The sequence below is a fragment of the Alternaria ventricosa genome (genome assembly GCF_023758065.1).
Source record: "Alternaria ventricosa strain BMP 2768 chromosome Unknown scaffold_6, whole genome shotgun sequence".
NCBI lineage: Eukaryota > Fungi > Ascomycota > Dothideomycetes > Pleosporales > Pleosporaceae > Alternaria > Alternaria ventricosa.
Genome location: NW_026055686.1, coordinates 1752606 through 1769981, shown reverse-complemented (window position 1 = coordinate 1769981; position 17376 = coordinate 1752606). Strand labels below are relative to the sequence as shown.

The following is a 17376-nucleotide window of genomic DNA, read 5'->3' as shown; positions in this document are numbered from 1 at the left end:
ATTTGGTTTGGCGGATATGGCGCCAACGAAAGAATTATCCAATGCGCGTTGGAGCAGTGGATGTCGAAACCCGAGCTCTTGGGTGAAATCCAGTTCGTACTCATGATTTTCCCTGTACTGATAATCTTATGGGGAAAACATATCTCAGCCATAGCTCGACTAGCTGCTCCGGAAGTCACTCAACAACGTCATGTCACTGCTCCTCTTATGGATCGCATATCCATATACCTCTGGAGCCGGTCGCAACTCCTCTCCGAAACGGAGTCGGCAACTATCATCGCGGATGCCCGTCTTGACTATGATACGAGAATCGAGCCATCGAATGACACTGCCAAGATATCTGTTTGGTACTTCCTTGAGCAATATCATGAAGCCTATCTCTCTGAGATCCCCGTGTGGGCTTTCCAATTCGTTTACGGAACGACCAACACGATTTCTGCGGTATTACTAGCCGACGTCTACCCATCGAGCGATGCAGGAATGCTTGGATTTGGTCAAGTCGTTGCGATCGGTCTGCTCGTTCTTCCATTACTTGCTCTAATTGAAATCGTAAATGGTAAGCCTCGTCTCTACTCTCATCATGCATCTACTGATTCAACGAAGAGCAAACTGTGTTGGACAGTTCCCTTTCCTTATCAACGCAGGAACCTTTGTATCAGATCGATATCGCAGATGCTCTATCTCCGAACCTTACCACGTCCGAACCGTTGATGGAGCCATCCATCCGCGTGCGAGCTGATGGCATGAGCCGGTCTGGTCACGTTGCGAATCCGTCTCCCTCTAGTGGGGAAAAGACAGTCGCGATCCGATCCCTGATTATGTGTGCACTATCTACAGTACTGATGATTATCGTGGGAAGTTTGGATGTTGTACAGCTGTACATGTTGCTAGCCATCGTTCCAATATGGGCACTATCAAAACTGGCCATCGTTTTGAGACGTCAAATTTACCAGGCTCGATTTGTATGGAAAGAGATTAAATCACGCAAGACTAAGATAACTTCCTTGCAGGCGTCTCTGATAGCGCACAGCACGTCTGGAGATAGCACATCGCACAGCCCACCACGACTGCCTTCCCTGGACATCTCAAACAACCAGCGCAATAATCCACACACCACTGCGACAGAAACGAGCCCGACATTCGAACGACCTCGCAGGCAGGACACGGAAGCTAGCCTTGGTTTAAATGCACTGTTTAACAGGCGAGACGGGAGTTCTTGATGCCGGTTGGTCGAGGAATTTGGCTCATCTTCATTGTACGCATGTTCGGCGCATACGCATTGAGCTACAGCGATAGGACAATGGTTTTGGATCTTCCGCTGAACGTAGCGGCCTGCGGTGCCATGACCACCACCCTTCAATACGTCTCAGCCCAGCCTGGAGGGCTTATCTCTCATACCAATCACAAAGCGAGCTTCCAAGACGCCTCTGTACGCAGTTCATATGTTACTTGTCCCGCTTCTTACTACGACCGCTATCTTCGCCCCAGCCTAGCACATTACCATCGCACGAGCAAACGATCATGGGTCATTATAGACAGATCTTACCAATTCATTACACGTTGAAGTCCCCCCCATCCAAGAAAGTATAAACCCAATCATGACTACCTTGCCGAGCTTGGTATTCCAGCTTCACGTTCATGGTCTTACCGAGTTTCCTCTTCATCTTGTCCAACCCATCTAGTAATTCCTTAGTTGCTTCAGCATTGTACCCATAGTATGATATCTGAACTTGGGTCAACGCCGGCAGTTTCTTCAATTCCCCCGCAAAGTGTCTCGACATCCACTTTCTGAGTATATACTCATAGCGACCAAATTGTATCTTATGTACAGCCTTTCGCTGAGCACTTGTCGCGTGGTTGAGCCAATATGTCAAACTGCCAAAGTCGTAGAAGCGAAAGACGCTGATATGGCGAGAGTACGCAGCAGCTTCCGAGTAGATCTGGCGGCAGACACGAAGGAGGGCGAAGCGGTGCCTCGGTGCGGGGAATTCAGACGCTCGCTCCTCAAACACGGATCTATATCTGAGTGGCTTGATAGGTCCACCCCATGCTGGGCGGATGATAGGGTTTCCAATAGCGAGCTTCCAGATCATGGCGCGAATTTCGGCAGGAAGTTGTAAGAGGGGCGATTCTTCGGCGTTTCGCTGTACACTACACTGGCATTAGTATTACGAGTTTAGATGTGATAGTGCTCAGCTTACATAGCAATCTGACTACCCATGGGTTCGACATTGAGTAGGCCGTCTCGGGATTTTCGGTAACCGCGCTTTCCTCGGCGAGGCTTGTCCTCAGGTGTGTTTATCTGAGGAGTAGTTTGAGCGGCCGACATGTTGAGTTGGAAGTCGAATGGATGCGTCAGTGGAGTGGTTGAGAGTAGTTGCACAAGCCGAAAATGAATTTTTGTATCATAGCAAAGGGCTACTTAAAGTGAAAGATCGCCCACTGTGGCACGATATAGGAATAGTGATAGTGAAGTAAAACACAATTGAATAGACTTTCCCAGGTAAGATGTAGTAGCCTACCTAGGTACTCGCACGTTCGCAATTGCATTAGACCAATTCCAGAGTGCTTTTGTCAAAGGAGAAGAAGAGAAGCAACTGTCTCAAGCCCTAGTAAAACATGGGCAGTCTCCAACCTCTGGTGAATTCGACCTTGCTGTTCTCTGCCTCATACAGACCTTTTATGAACTGCCAACCGCGTTCTTGCGGCTTGTTGCTATCTTGCTTGGAGCCTCTTATCACCATGCCCACAACAAGCTGTACGTTCTTGAGAGAGGTCAAGTTCGAAGACAGTCGCTTGTCTCTGTGGCCGAGCCTAAGATCCTGCCTATCTGGTATGCCGTCATGAAGGTCCAGCCATTGATCCGAAAGAGATAACACTACGCAGGGATGAAGGCGTACCGAAGTGACAGCTTCAGCGAAGACCGAGGGAAAGTCTTCGATCCACATATTGAACACTTGGGGATGTATAGCTGAGAAGGTGTTCGAGCTGAAGGGTAGCAAAGCGGTTTCAGCAAAGACCTGTCGGCAGACAGCGAGTAGAGCGAGGGCGTTCTTTGAGACACTTGTGTTCTTTGAGACATTTGTGTTCTTTGTGACATCTTGATAGATGTTGTGGCTGATGTGGAATGTCCTACCACCAAGTGCATATCCGAAGATCAAGTTGCGGATCTCCGCTGGCAACCGCAGTAATGGGGAGTTCCGCTGGTTCTGTCTCGCGCTGTGTTCAAATCAGTGAACCACTTGAACCCAAGTCGATGGAAATACTGACATCTTGAGGTACTTCCCTGTCTTTTGCTCGACATTAAGCAGGCCGTTTGCATGAAAGCGAAGCTTCTTGTGACTGCGCTTGGCTACTCTTCCACCAGTGGAAGCCTTCATGCTCTTGGCGACTGTCGCAGTCTGCTTAGGCTTTCGGGATGCCATAATGAGGTTGTCGATGATTTGGGAGGTGTAGAGCATGTGTGTAAGGAAAAGAGTAGAGTAGATTTCTACTTATAGGACTACTGGACCCTAGCTGTCAGGTAAAGGCGCAGTCCGGGCTCACAGGGTAAGTCAGAAGAGATGAAATACCTGATCCGAGCAGGATGTAGGAGGCGAAGGTAGGCGAGACCAGATATAATGTCAAGTAGTAGCACGAAGTAGAGGGTAAAGTCAACTGACCATCCTCATCTCCAACGGTACCGACGCTCGCTCATACATGTCGTGTAAGGTGAGCGATAATACGGCGTGGCTTAGGTAGCAACCCATACTCAGCGATTCGTATCACCATCACCATCGTTCCTCCCTCACCAGTCTCTAATCACTGCCACGTGCTTGCCTGTTTGCTCAACGCACGGTCACACGCTAGTCTTACGCGGTTTCCTTCGCGGTGGTCCTCGACTGCCAGGTCTTTCCTAGCTTTTACCTCAAAGGTCAATCATTTCTTGATTGTACCCCAACCCAGAACACCGCGCATTACTCGAACAATCTCAGCAATCTCGACAAAGTACACCAGCAATGGCGCCCCGCAAGACTGCCGCCGGCGACAAAGCCCCGAAGGCACCTGCCACCAAGAAGAGCGCAGACAAGGTTATCAAGCGACCCGCGCGCGGATATCACAAGTTTCGAAATGGCCTACTCAACGTCACACCCAAAGGTGGTGAGAAGGAACTGTGAGTATATCCAATCCTTCTGTATGAACAACAATTGACATGCCGTCAGCGTCAAACAGAACGAGAGTTCCCCATTGCTTCGTATGCCCGCCGAGATTCGCAACAAAATCTGGAAGCTTGTGCTGGGCGGAAAACTGTATCGGTCAAGTTGGTCATTTGGATTCCACCCTTCACCGACAGGGCCAAAACACAACACGGCTCTTCTGAGGACCTGCCGTCAGATATACTCGGAAACCGCAATCATGCCGCTAGCTCTCGGGACATTCTCCATCGATTGTATTCGGGAAGCAAAGAGATCGCTCAAGAAATTCAAGCCAACCCAGTGCAAACAGATCACGACCCTAAAGCTCACAGTCTACTGGAGCAACATGACTGGGGGAATCATGGACTTCTGCTTTGCAGTCCGCCACTCGAAGTATTTTCGCTCGCTCCTCGCGTTGCGAGAGGTACGGGTTTTGGTATTCTCGGTCCCAGATCTGGATGGGACCCGCGAGAAAGCCGAGGCCGTGTACGAACATCTCAAACCACGCATCCAAGATATGCCGTTCGCAGTGAAGGTAGACTACACCCATCAGCGATGGAGTGATTATCTGAACCCGTAAGTCGCCCAGATATGGAGTCGTCTGCCTGGAAGCATGCCGATAGAGCTGGAGGTGACACGGCGTCCCTGCGACGCCCAATACCAATAGCGATTGAGATTGTTTGCCTGTCTCATTCGATGGTCTTCGGACAATTCACTGGCATACCGGTCCAGCTCGCACACAGTCAGAACACTTTCATATGGAAGAAGGGCACTTGAAAGCGTGGCGGCGAGCTCCCGTTCAACTACTCATCAAAAGTTTTCTGCTGCATCTTGAGATTGTTCGCGTTCGAAATCAGTGCTATTCTGAGAAAGATCCTGGGAGATGAACTGAAGACTTTAGTTTCATGGTAATTATGGCTTCAATGCATCTTCATAGTGCGGCTACTTCCATGAGGAATCGGTTCTCCCAATTGTGTACCTAAATGATTGCTGAAATGCAATCAATTTTCCCTACTCTTATGGTTTCCACGTATGGTGACCGTATATCAACGAAGTGCCTAGAGTTGTCCCACAATGTCGCGGCGCAATCACAGCTGCTGCCTGTCTGCGCGTCTCTTCCGTGTTTTCCGGTGGATATCGTGGTCTCAACATTTCAAACGAAGCCTAGTAACAATCAGTACAACGATACAGATAGTATGTTATGTGTTACGGGGAGAAGTGGTGCTCAGTGAGAAGATTATGAGTCGTCTTGGAAAGCGCCAGACGAGTCAAGAGATCAGGCCGCAAGCAGTCTTTCACCCTCGTCTCAAGCCTGTCGCCGGCTACGCCTAAGGATGATAACTAGAGTTTCATCATTGCATATGGGAGTGGAGGAAAACAAGGGTACTTACGACTTGAGTCCGGCTGAGTGTGTTATATCTGTTCCAAGCCAGCAGTTGGGGTGGATGGTCTGCTGCATCGAACGAATGATTGACCATCAGTTGTCGCTGTTGTCCGTTCAATAGTCGAGATCGAGGGTCTCGTCCTTTTGCACGTCGGGCCCGTTGGCCTGGTGCCAAGCGTCCCATTCGTCGCTTCCATCGTCACTATCGCCGCTGTCTGCGCCGTCGCGGCCGCTCCGTCTGCGCGGCAAGCCTCTCTCTAGCCGTCTTTCTTTCCTCCTCTTCGCGTATCTATCCCGCTTCCTCTTGGCCTTGGCTTTTGTTGTAGCGCTGCTGGTCGCCCACTGTTGCTTCTTCGGTTCTGTAGACGCCTCAGGCTGCGCCTTGTCGACACCAGCCGTGCGCGAGGAGTTCTCTTGCGTGGGTGGAACAGCCGGCGCTGGGCTTGCAGAGACAGCGTTGTCGTCAGAGATTTCGCCATTTTCCTTTTGCACTCGCCGTTTGCGGAGCATTGCATGGATTTCGGAGTGTCGAAACATGGCGATTTGCTCGTCGGTCAGGGTGCGCTTCGTGCCGTCGGGGTAGTAGCCCAGCCCATCGTCGGCTTCGTCGTAATATTCTTCGGCTACTTCTGGTTCGGCCTCAAAGCCATGGAGTATATGCTCTGGCGGCGGCGCGTGTGGGAAGTGTTGCGCATGGAAGGCGCGTAGGTCATCCTGAGCTACTTAGCGACTGTACGGGCGCGATACTTGATTGCTGCACTCACGGTAGTGACGGTCGGTATCTGGAGCTCCATGGCGGGTATTTGACACTTGGCGCGACTGGATTGGACGCGCTCCAGGGCGCGGGGTGTCACGTTGGTGAAGGCATGTGAGGAAAAGAAGAGTTGGTCCCCAAGCTCGGAAGGCACCCGTGGACCCGTCGCGTGGTCACGAGGTCTTGGCTTCACCGCGGCATGACGTCTGTGCTTCCATCTTCAACGCCGCGTTCACCCAGAACCTGTAACGACACCCTAATGCACCATCTGGAACGATCATGAAGCCCGTCTCTTTCGTCGCATACCCTCTCGCAACCATCGCCCTCACACTTGCCACGTCTGCGCAAGCCCGCCCCTTCGACAGCATCATCCAGTCGTTCAGCATCCTCAGCGAACAGTCGCCTCTCCGAGACTACATCATGAGCAATCCTGAAGGCCAGGCGACTACTGGCGTCATCATATCCGATGTCATCGGCAAGACGCAGAACATCGCCATCTTCAGCGGCTTGACACGTGACATCGACGCAGTCTCCGGCCGCCTCGACAACGCCTCGCAGAATGCCACAGTGCTGGCTCCGAACAACAGCATCATGCGCGACCTGAAGAGGAAGCCCTGGGAAGACCCCGACGACTACGACAGTTTTGGCGCAGACGCGTACGAGGGCACCAGCGGCCAAGACCGGGCGCGGGGCAATCTTGAGCGCTTTGTTCAGCGCCACATCATACCGGAGAGCCCATGGGAGGAGGGCAAGAAAGTCAAGACGCTTGCCGGCAATGAGATTTGGTGGGAATCCAAAGACGGCCAAAAGAAGGTAAGCCATGCCGCTATGTCGGTAGTCCCGCCCTCTGGTTGGCACTGCCCCACCATTTGTCCCACGCCCACACAGTCAACAATATATTTGTATCTCGTCGTCCACTTTCTATCAATTACCTGTTGAGGACAGATGGCCGAGCTGGTTATGGCGCCAGGTTAAGGTTTCTTAACATTAAGTCTACGGTAATTCGTTACCTCCAAGACATCCTGGTCACGAAAGTGGCGTGGGTTCGAGTCCCACTCTGTTCAGCATTCGTCTGGCTATAGTCAGATACCCCAGGATCTTTTTTTTGCTTATGTTTTGGTCATTTTTGACTATTTTTGGATTTTTGCTGGCATTTACCCACCGACTAACTTAACCTGGCCCAAATTCTATTTGTTCTTAGCTAACACAAGCCTACAGATTCAACCTGCTGACGTTGAAGTGACCAGCATCGCCGACAAGGTATCCAATGGCGAGGTTTGGGTTCTTGGAGGCTCTCTCGGATAGACATGATGAACTTATGAGATCCCAACAGTCGCACCGGTGATGTCGCATCCGCTCTTATCCGACTTTTGTTCTTACGGACGATCTATTGCGATTGTACATACTTGTTTCATGTCTAGCATTAGACGGTATTATTACAAGCCAGCTTCAACGTGGTGGATGTCACAGTCTCTATAGATTATGAACTTTCTTCACGATGCACTGTGTTATGATGTATCTGCTCGCTACGCTGCATGCAATCACGGCCTACCGTTGCAGATATTTAGCCCAACAACCTCTTCTTCGCTGGGATAAGTCATGAGGTCAGGCGTGATGTCAGCTTCTGTATGGGATATGTCTGAGCGTACTTGCTCTCTTTTGCGAGACCAAGATTTCGAACGTCACGCACATAGCCACAGTAACAATGGAGAAGGCTGCAGTGCTGAACGAGGTGTTCAACCAGCCTCGATTGGCACTCGGAATGACAACGACGAGGCTGAAAACTTCAGCGTAGAGGCGGTGTAGGCTCCCATAACCACCAATCCTGCTTGAACAACGCGAAGACCCAAGGGCCATGGATAATCAGTCGAGGAGGGCCGGTACAAGATGTCATTCGGCTTCTAATTGTGTAATGGTTGTCTTCGCTGTCTATCAAGGCCGAAGGATCCGTCCACACTGCAGACTAGGGCGCTTGTCATCAATGTTGGCATCGTGGTGGTGGCAACATCATCGCAAATAGCCAGGCGCAGGGCTTTTGGTGCAGTTGACGTGGAACCCCGGACACCGTCTCGTAAGAAGGCAATGTTATGAGCGTACTGGTTTGATAGACGCAGCCCATCGTGATCCATGGAACGTCATTGTCGCACGGCATATACTGTTGCGAGGCAGAGTCATTTGATACCGCGAAAGCGCGCCAGCGGCATACATGAAATGTCGATCCGGGGCCATTTTGTCGCTGTTGGAAGACCTCGGGACTCTGTTGCGCAGCAATCCGGAATGACCTGTGCTTGTTGCCTCACTTTCATTCGCGCACTCTCTGTGAGCCGCTCCCGAAGTAACAGCGGTTCTAGATTGCCGATTTGAGAGCGTAGATGGTGACTCTCGACGGCGGGGTTGTCGAGGTTTGGCGGTCTTCGGCCCCAAGGTTCGCTTGCCAACTAGCAGGAGCACTAAAGTCAAGAGCTTCAGCGCTGCTTCCCTATAGCATCAACACCCATCTTTGACGATATCCTTACGACTGTAAACCATTCCGCACGGAGCTCCCGGCACGGGTCGAGCCAGCCATCATAGCGTGTAACGATCAACTTCCAGAGGATGTTCCCTCAGCATGCATGCCCACACACCATCCCACGACCCCGGTCGACTCTTTTAACGCATCAGCATAGCCTCCCAAGGCGCCGGAATACAGCGCTTGCTATAGCCCTTGATCGCGCGTGGATCATACATGTGGCTGTCGACCCATGTGCAACCGCGTCGTTCCCTGAGCTCGTGGTCGAGCCTATCGTGACGTTTACAGTCCCATTTCCGGTGAGGAATTGCTTGCGTCCGATTGTTGTGGTCCCAGAGATGGCCTCAAGCGGTGTAGTGGATGGTGAGACATGGGGCAATGATTCGATCTCTCGAAGGCCAACTCATGCATACTCTGCGCTTCGGCGCGGCATTCTGGTGTCGCATATCTGCCTGACAGCTCAGCATGAGGCTCTTGAGGAGTGAGGGGTGGCGACAGGTCGGTAGTCATCGTTGCGGTGCCATATCTCCTCTGATAGACGAGTCGGCTGTCAGCGAACCGTACTTATACCACCGAAGGCTCCTGGAGGATAGTAACTATCCTTTAGAGTTCTTTCAAATACTTTACACTTTTCCAAACAGTTCTAGTATATCGCAATGTCAGCCCAGGGCAGCTCCTCCCACGGTAGTGGTGGACCTTCGGTCAAGGAACGCGTCAAGGCCTTACACGACCACAGCGAGCTCTTCGAGACGATCGCCACGTACCCACAAGCTGCGATCTACGAGACCTTCCCCGAAAACTTTGCGCTAGCTCTTTACTACGTACAAAGCGAAGTCCACCGATGTAAAAGGGCCGTCGACTGCTACCGGCAGGAGAACATACAGCCTGGGCAATCCGCTGCCCACGAAGCTGATTATAAAAGGGTAATGATGGATCTAGTCAGCTCTCTGCTACTTCTTGGTGAGTATATCACATATTATCAGCATCCGTGGCAGCTAATACAATTTCAAGAACGCTTCGCCCAGGCTTCTCGGCAGATGAGTTCGTCCACGCCGCCGAGGAAAGCTTCCATGGATCTGTTTCGCATCAAGAGTCGTGTTGAAGAGCCTGGTAGGCGCGGGGCAAATGGAGAATTAGCTGCGATGTATGGCCAGGAAGGTGATTCTGTACCACCGAACGTGGCCACGGTGGATGACGAAAACCTCTCGCCGATGGCGCGTTTCATATGCGAATGGCTCCTGAATCCACTGGTCGACTATATCGTTGTGCCTCCTAGGAAACTTTTGTTGCAGCTGCCAACATTCAAACGACGGCGTGTGAATGAGGGCAACAACGTTGACAGCCGGAGGATCAACGACAGGACCATAGAAGCCGTCGCTGAGGCGTTTGTTTATGTATCAGCCACACTGATTCTGGTCGCCCCTATTGCTACCTTCACTGTCGTCAGAGAACAGTCGCAAAGGCTTGTCATCATGCCGTTGTTCTGTCTGCTCTTTGCAGCATCAGCACAGTTAATGGGATCCAGCGCAAAGCCTTCGTTCATCCTGGTCATCGCGTAAGCAAACACACAATCTCGCTCCCAGCCACGTATACTTACATCATGATAGATACTTCCAAGCAATGGTGTTTTTCGTGGGTAATTCGAATGACGGATAGTCCGATGGGTGAGTTGTGACGTTCTGGTTGTAACACGACGGCGCTGCACGCCTGTTTTCTTTCACCGCTTATTGGAACTAAGACCGATACGGAACGCCATACACTTAACGACACCACGAGTCATACACCTGGATGGAGAGTCACAACACCACCAGCTATCTTTCGAAAGCGTCAAGATTCTACACCAAAGTAATCACGACGGATCACGTATGTCACTATGAATATAACATTTTTTGTCAGCCCGTTTATCGATGCAAAAGGTAGCAACTCTAAAGTTGTTTCGACGCAGCGTTACCATGGCCGAATCTTCGTCGTCGTTTGGAGATGACTGGGGACGACTCGTCGTCGCTGTTCTGAATATGAAATGGGTTAATCCTTTGGCCATTCAAATACACCTGGGTAACTTCGTTCACGGTGCATGAAGCATGATGCCGAGAGGGTATTATTCTCGGTGCACGCATTGTGAGCTTACCTATTCTGCTATCAAGCTGGTGCGCGAGGCTGGCTCCTATTATTTGCCTGGACTCTCAATCCGTGTCCGATAAACCTCCGCCACAAGTCGCTTACAGGCCCACCCACGCTCACAAATTCACAAATTATACGGCTCTGACACTCTCAACATTCTCAAGAGGTCACCTCGCAGGCTTGTTCAAGTCAAGTCCTTTGCTCTCGCAGGCACGCACAATCTCCTCAGGACGTAACCGGACGCGTTCCCCTCTCGATCTCCGAGCATCATGGCGCGTAGAAAACCTGTGATCTTGAAGTGGACAATCAGGGAAGCCAGTATGGTTCTAATGACTATGAGCAATGCGGAGAAAGAACTGACCGCATCATAGAGAAACAATCTCCTCTAGCTCCGCGCGTGAGCGAGGACCAGACCACCCACAACGACACGCAGGGCAAGACCGGCGACGGTAACGCGAAGTGCAACGAAGAAGCTGCTCCCACAAGCAATGGAACGCCCCGCGCGGCCTCTTGATCACTTCAGTCATCTCCATCAGCGGTCTCGCCATCGGCGGAGTTTTGCGACGCGTCCCTCCTCTTCTTTTTCGCCAAAAGTTACTTGGACGCACACACACACATAGCATGCACTACTTAGAGTCACCAATATTGTGCAGAGGAAGTTAAAGGATATTGAGAATCTCTGCGGCTCATTCCTTATACACACGAGCTGCGTCTGGGGCCATATGCGTCAATTGTGTGTCTGGTCTTCAACCGCCATAAGGGCATGGTACGTGATGGGCATCGAAATGAAGTGTACAAATTACATGGGCAGCTATAATATAGAGCCTTCCTGGTATATTACCAGAATTTGCAGTAACACATAATGGGAAAAGTTCGTGGTCATTGCCATAAGAAACTCGTTGCCAGAGTCCATCCGCTGCCTCTCGACTCGCAAATCTTGCCGCGGCAGAGTTCTAACATTTGTGGTCACATCTCTAGCATCATTGCTAAGCCAATGTTCCTCGCATCTATGTGCAGTATCGTCTTCCATGTCCTTCAGCGTCACCGCTCTCAATGTCAACAGTGCGCAGCGTGGCTTTCAAAACATATGAAGAAGGTCTTTAGATGCCCCCAAGGCTAATGAGTGGACCTGTTGTATCCTGTCACGAATGATCCATCGATTATGCCACTATGTACCTGGCTAACATGCCCCCATCGCGCGTCTAACCCAGTCGCCAAGCTAGGAATAGCGTCGCAACCGTGCTATGCGACGTCTCGCATGATGTGTGTATGTGGAGTCCTTGTAAGTTGATTTCAGGCCGTACCGGAAGAAGCAGGTGCTTTCGCGTTGTGGAGAGGGTCGCTTAACGTTCGGTGGAGCAAGTGCTGCTAGTCTGCGTGAGGATGGTGGTTTCGGAGGCTCTGGCCGTGTGTCTAAAGGATCTGTTAGCTTTTGTTGAGTAGCAGAGCAGGGAAATGGGGAAGGAGGTGGTAGCTACAAGAAGGGACAATCGCCCGCCCAAAGACTCGGAAGCCCCTTTGGACAAGACCTTGGGAGCGCATAGAGCCTCTGCCATGAAGACGCTGCTGCCTACCATGGTATCCGTTTTTTCTGTTGCTTTAACGCGATGAGAATGGACCCGGAGGCATTCACAGCCATCGCAGACACTGCAGAATGTAGGTATGTGGCCCCGTGGATGAACAAGCGTGCTGAGAAGGAGTGTTTAGTGCAAAAATGATGCTGAAAAGACATCGCAAATAAAGAGCAGCAGTTGGTAATGGGTTTCTAGGGGAAGTAAGAGCTCGGACGGGTCAGAGTCGAACCGTTGGGAGATCAGAACGCACTGGCACTGTACGCCAAGGATGAGGGACGTCGGCGAGGCGGGCAAGATCCGCGCGACACGATGAAACTATCGCTATTCCGACCTTGCTGGATTGATCTATTATACTTCATATGTGCTTCAATTGTCCAAGATTGACAGCTGCTAACAGGGAACGCGATGGTGAGCGGATTACTGCATAGGGTGCGCAGTCTGGCCACTCGCCGCATGCTGCGATCTCGCCGATAGATTTAAAGACGCCGGCTATATTATCCAAGGCGATTAAATCTTGCGAAAATACTCATTAGAGAGCTTGGCTATGGTATAGTTGGGAATCTCTCATACACGCTATCTACCTAGGCAAGTATAGACCGCGTGCAAGACGTTCACCAAAGATTCAACATCCAGTGATGTTTGGAGCATTATCGCAGTCCAAGCACTTCAGTATGACAGTTTACTATAAACATTTCTGATATATCCCTTCGCAAGTAAGAAGTTGCCAGGCAGTAGGAGCTGTGGAATGTGTCCAAGCCTATAATGCGCATGCTGGCTGTGGAACCAGAATGGGCAGCGAGCAGCCGCGACCATGCTGGGCCTTGCACCCCACACCCGTTCCTGCTATCTACAAGGATGATCCAGAACATTTCTCATTCAGTTACAACACAGCACCACCTGAGTTTCCACTCGCCTGTATGCTCGCTCTCATCTCAGTGTCGCAGTGAGCATCCGCGCGACTTGGCATCCAACTGGTGTGCGGTTGAACTAAGCATTCCCCGCAGGTTGTAGTGAAAGCAGGGTCGACAGACGGAAGCTGCAAAGCTTGACGTGGGTAAGACGAATGGGAGGGTGGTATGCGGCTGCAATTGGTACGCTTGCAGTCGGGAGTGTGATGCACCTAGCGTCGAGGGCTTTCCACGGTTGGAGAAAGATGGCCCTAGACATTTCTTTTGTGAGTAAGCCACATTTAAAGCCACAAGGCTATCCAATGTTGCAACATATGTCAGTGTGTGTATATTGTGTCTTCGTGCGTCCCTCTTGCTGTGACCTCGTGGGCCTGGTTCTGGAAAGCCCATAGCGACGGCGGTGGAAGGCTGCGTCAGTCTTCTTACAGCACTCGAGTATTATGGCTCACATATATCTTAAACAAGAGATCGGTTGTGCGCATCTCTGTACGTAGTATGTGATGAATGCGTCCAGATGAATCTCCTCATGCCTTCACAAAACAGTTGGGTGTTTGCGGGATCGCTTCAGCGGTAGCGACAGTGCGAGAAGGCGAGCGGGTAACCCCAGAGGAAATGCTGGTTCATTCCTGTACGATTGGTGGAAAGCTCGCTTGTTCGTATGTCAAGAGCCACAAGTTCCTCTGGGTAGGCAGAGGGGCGGTCGGATAGACTGAAGCGGGCTCGGTATTGGCGCTTTCGACGGGTGGGTTTTCTTCAATCGTTCATTGAATTAGCCTGCAATTATACTGGAGAGTGAGGAGCTAAACCCTGAGTGAGCTATTAACGAAGGAGGTAGTTAGACTGGCAAGCATGGATGCTCGACCTGAACACAAACTTACTGTGGTTTTGGCGTGTGAGCTTCGTGGGTATGGAGACTGGGAGAAACAAAGCACGTCGGTCAAGGGAAAAAGGAACATAGTCAGACCCGCGTGTAGAGAAGGATTCTTGGAGGCTGAGCCAAGCAGTGGTGCGTGTTGAGGCCACCCTCGACAGGGCGGCGTCATCGCCCGGTGAGCGGCACGTTGGTATCCGGCATCGGTGCCTGGTCGCATGTCGTCGCTGTTTTATCTAGCCAATAGGTCAACAGTATTCGAAGACATAAGTAGAATCTGGCCCGCAGCGAGGTCTGTTGAACTCAGCTCCGGATCACGTTCTTCAACGGCCGCCGTTAGAGACTACTCGAGTGAAGGCAACAACGCGCGCACCAAAATGCCATGAACCATTTTGGAAAGATCGGCGCTACGCATGCTGGATTATTGGTCAGGGCAGGTGCTAGTTGTTCATCTCCACATGTTGTGTGGACATGTTTACCGTGAGGCTAATGCACTGGCTCACGGTACTCTGTAGGGATCGTCCTGACGCCACAAGGCCAGTGCTCGGAGTCCTCCGCCTGCAGCATCCAGGAGACTTCACCTTGGCTTGCATACCACTCTTGTCCGGGGGTTATTATGAAGCATGATACGTTTGCGACAGACATGTTGGAGAAGACAGGCTCCCAACAAGAAGTTTCGCCTATGGCCCCCAAAGCACAGGCTAACGCCGTCTGGAAACCCAGTATGCGCAAAAACACGAGATTTGCGAAATAATTAGTAGACCGGGCCGTTACTTCTCTGCCTAGAGAATGACCTAAACAGACCAAACGCCTGTGCGCGCATCCAAGCTACGGTTGTGCTTGCCGACCTTCTCTTTCTAATTCCGCCTACGGATTGGGTACTCAATGCTCGATCCAGTTTGTTCAGAGCCATACCACGTGGTCAAAACGTGATGCTCAGTGTGCGCCGTGCACCTCAGCAGTCGCATGACGACTTGATGAAAGCCTTGCAGTTCCAGACGGTGCAGAAGAGATGCCCAAAGGAGACAAAGTGAGTGAGAAGTGTGAGTAATACTAAAAACTGCGGAAAACAGGAGCCTAAGCACATCGGTGCAGGAGAGGAACAAAATGGCTCGATCCGAAGCAGCTGTAGTCGTTGAGAGATGGGATGAGATGTGGGGCGATTTCCTCTGGAGCTGGTAGTAGGTCATCATTGAAGCGTTCTCGAGATCGTTTCTAGAGGTTATCTCGGTCGAAAATAATCATCTAGTACCTATCAAAAGTAGATGTGACTTGAAAGAATGTAATAGTAATACTGTATGCCGTACCCTCTTCTTTGGGTCGAAGATTTCGGTCCGACAGTGGTTTTCTGTTGGACTAGTATCGCGCGATTGTCCACTTACACCTTCTTTCCGAGACCCTACTCAGATGGTAGACCGGCATCACTGACAACCATCCGAGCTAGGCCCTCTGGTGCTCAGCGCTTGATACCACGATCAAGCCTCGGGGGGTATCACTATCCTTTCCATATCAAACTTCCCGGCCTGTGTCCGATATGCGCCGGGCGCGATGGGCGGCCACCGCCCGAACGCAAGGTGCTTTATAGCATTGTGAAGCTCCATTGAGCCAGCAGAAAGCCGATCAGTATTCTCCTCGTCCCCTGCCGCCCCTGCCCCTCCGGCCTCCGCGCTTCTTGCGATCCCAGTTGCCCCTAAAACCGCGACCGCCTTGATGGCCGTTTCTCTCGTCGCGCTCGCGGTCCTCCTCTTCTCTCCTCATCATCTCGCGCTCGCGCTCTATCCGCTCAGCCTCGAGCTCCTCGGGGCTCTTCTCCACGCGCACCTCAGGCTTCTTGAGTTCAGTGGGGAACCGTGGGTGTGCACCGTACTTGCAGCCCTTTCCTTCGGGACAGAATCCGCAGAGGTAGAAAGGACACAGTTTCTCCTTCTTGTTGTGTTTGAGTGCGCAGTATGGCCCTAGTGGACAGAAGCCTCGGTCGTAATGTGGGCATGATGGGCGCTTGGCTTCGGGGTCGATGTGGAGGTAGAGACAGTCGTCACCGTTAGAGCACGTCTGGGTTCGGGCGTAGTAGGAGCACTCGGGCATTCGTCGTAGGTTGTACTCGTGAAGGAACTCGCATGTTTCGCCCTTTTTACATAGGCCACGCAGCCAATGTTTGCATACGAGACTAGGATTTGTTAGTCTATGAGTGCATAGATGCTCCATTGCAAGGACGCATACTTATTGTAGGATGACGAGACGTTGTGTTTGTTTGGACACCTGTTCCCATCAGGGCAGTGGCCCTGAAGATACGCCTTGCATACTGGACGGTCGGGACTGAGGCCAAAGCGATATTCGCGCCGAAGAAACTCGCTGAACTTGAATGTATATTGTGGCTGCTGAGCTTCTATCGGCTTCGGTTCAGGCGCGGGCGTTGGTACGGGGTTCATAACTTCAGTCATCGTGGCGCGCTCTGACTACCTCATGTGGGTGAGTAGGATGCGACAGGCGCAAAGGATAGAGTTGGGGTGCGGCGTTGCTGCTGTGACGTCGCTGTAGCCCGCGCGATCACCAACCTCCAAGCTTGGAAAGAGCGGAGGACGCGGAATCACGTGCACGCTAAGTGAGCTTCATTGTTCCGGCCCGACGGCGATCACCGTACTCCCGCATCCACATCTGCATCTGCAACTTACCGGATGCGTATTACATGGCGGTTACATCCCGCTCGGTCTTTGACTTACCCTGATCTGCCCACTACTTGTGCGTTTCCTACGTGCCGTCGAACCGATCGTGCGACCTGAGACCCCACGCATACGACGCTTCACGATACTCACTTTGCTCCCCTCGGCCCGTCGATACGCTTTGCAGGATCTGTGCGTTCTCATGAACGCGTTCGCAGGCAGCCATGATCGTTTCCAGGTTTTGATTCCGTGCGGGGTCGTCCCTGCACTTGGTCACCATTCATGCAACACGGCGTTTGATGCTCCTTGGCTACTATTCTTCTAGCCGCTTGCGTCATGCCCTCTCCCCACAAGGATCCGGAAAGCCGTTCCTGGTCGTGTAATCAGCAGTCAATATTCCGTCTGTGTTCCGCAACGATT

At 51.7% G+C, this 17376-nt stretch overlaps 7 protein-coding genes across 7 annotated transcripts; 3 read left to right on the top strand and 4 right to left on the bottom strand.

Annotated features, from left to right (window-relative positions):
• Positions 1 to 1553: 1553 nt before the first annotated feature.
• On the bottom strand, positions 1554 to 2329 carry J4E93_004688 (uncharacterized protein; the record flags this gene model as incomplete). The annotated part of the gene is made up of 2 exons (XM_049342615.1): positions 1554 to 2151; positions 2202 to 2329. The coding sequence occupies 2 exons, from the start codon at positions 2327 to 2329 to the stop codon at positions 1554 to 1556; spliced, it is 726 nt and encodes a 241-aa protein (XP_049200767.1).
• A 280-nt stretch (positions 2330 to 2609) lies between these two features.
• J4E93_004687 (uncharacterized protein) lies at positions 2610 to 3461 on the bottom strand (the record flags this gene model as incomplete). Its single annotated transcript, XM_049342614.1, has 2 exons — positions 2610 to 3219; positions 3271 to 3461. 2 exons carry the CDS (start codon positions 3459 to 3461, stop codon positions 2610 to 2612), a joined length of 801 nt encoding a protein of 266 aa, XP_049200766.1.
• A 537-nt stretch (positions 3462 to 3998) lies between these two features.
• On the top strand, positions 3999 to 4755 carry J4E93_004686 (uncharacterized protein; the record flags this gene model as incomplete). The annotated part of the gene is made up of 2 exons (XM_049342613.1): positions 3999 to 4153; positions 4203 to 4755. The coding sequence occupies 2 exons, from the start codon at positions 3999 to 4001 to the stop codon at positions 4753 to 4755; spliced, it is 708 nt and encodes a 235-aa protein (XP_049200765.1).
• Positions 4756 to 5673: 918 nt separating this feature from the next.
• On the bottom strand, positions 5674 to 6353 carry J4E93_004685 (uncharacterized protein; the record flags this gene model as incomplete). Its single annotated transcript, XM_049342612.1, has 2 exons — positions 5674 to 6273; positions 6324 to 6353. 2 exons carry the CDS (start codon positions 6351 to 6353, stop codon positions 5674 to 5676), a joined length of 630 nt encoding a protein of 209 aa, XP_049200764.1.
• Positions 6354 to 6592: 239 nt separating this feature from the next.
• On the top strand, positions 6593 to 7618 carry J4E93_004684 (uncharacterized protein; the record flags this gene model as incomplete). Its single annotated transcript, XM_049342611.1, has 2 exons — positions 6593 to 7126; positions 7532 to 7618. The coding sequence occupies 2 exons, from the start codon at positions 6593 to 6595 to the stop codon at positions 7616 to 7618; spliced, it is 621 nt and encodes a 206-aa protein (XP_049200763.1).
• A 1860-nt stretch (positions 7619 to 9478) lies between these two features.
• J4E93_004683 (uncharacterized protein) lies at positions 9479 to 10381 on the top strand (the record flags this gene model as incomplete). The annotated part of the gene is made up of 2 exons (XM_049342610.1): positions 9479 to 9782; positions 9834 to 10381. The coding sequence occupies 2 exons, from the start codon at positions 9479 to 9481 to the stop codon at positions 10379 to 10381; spliced, it is 852 nt and encodes a 283-aa protein (XP_049200762.1).
• Positions 10382 to 15916: 5535 nt separating this feature from the next.
• Positions 15917 to 16737, bottom strand: J4E93_004682 (uncharacterized protein; the record flags this gene model as incomplete). Its single annotated transcript, XM_049342609.1, has 2 exons — positions 15917 to 16463; positions 16517 to 16737. The coding sequence occupies 2 exons, from the start codon at positions 16735 to 16737 to the stop codon at positions 15917 to 15919; spliced, it is 768 nt and encodes a 255-aa protein (XP_049200761.1).
• Between the last annotated feature and the right edge of the window lie 639 nt (positions 16738 to 17376).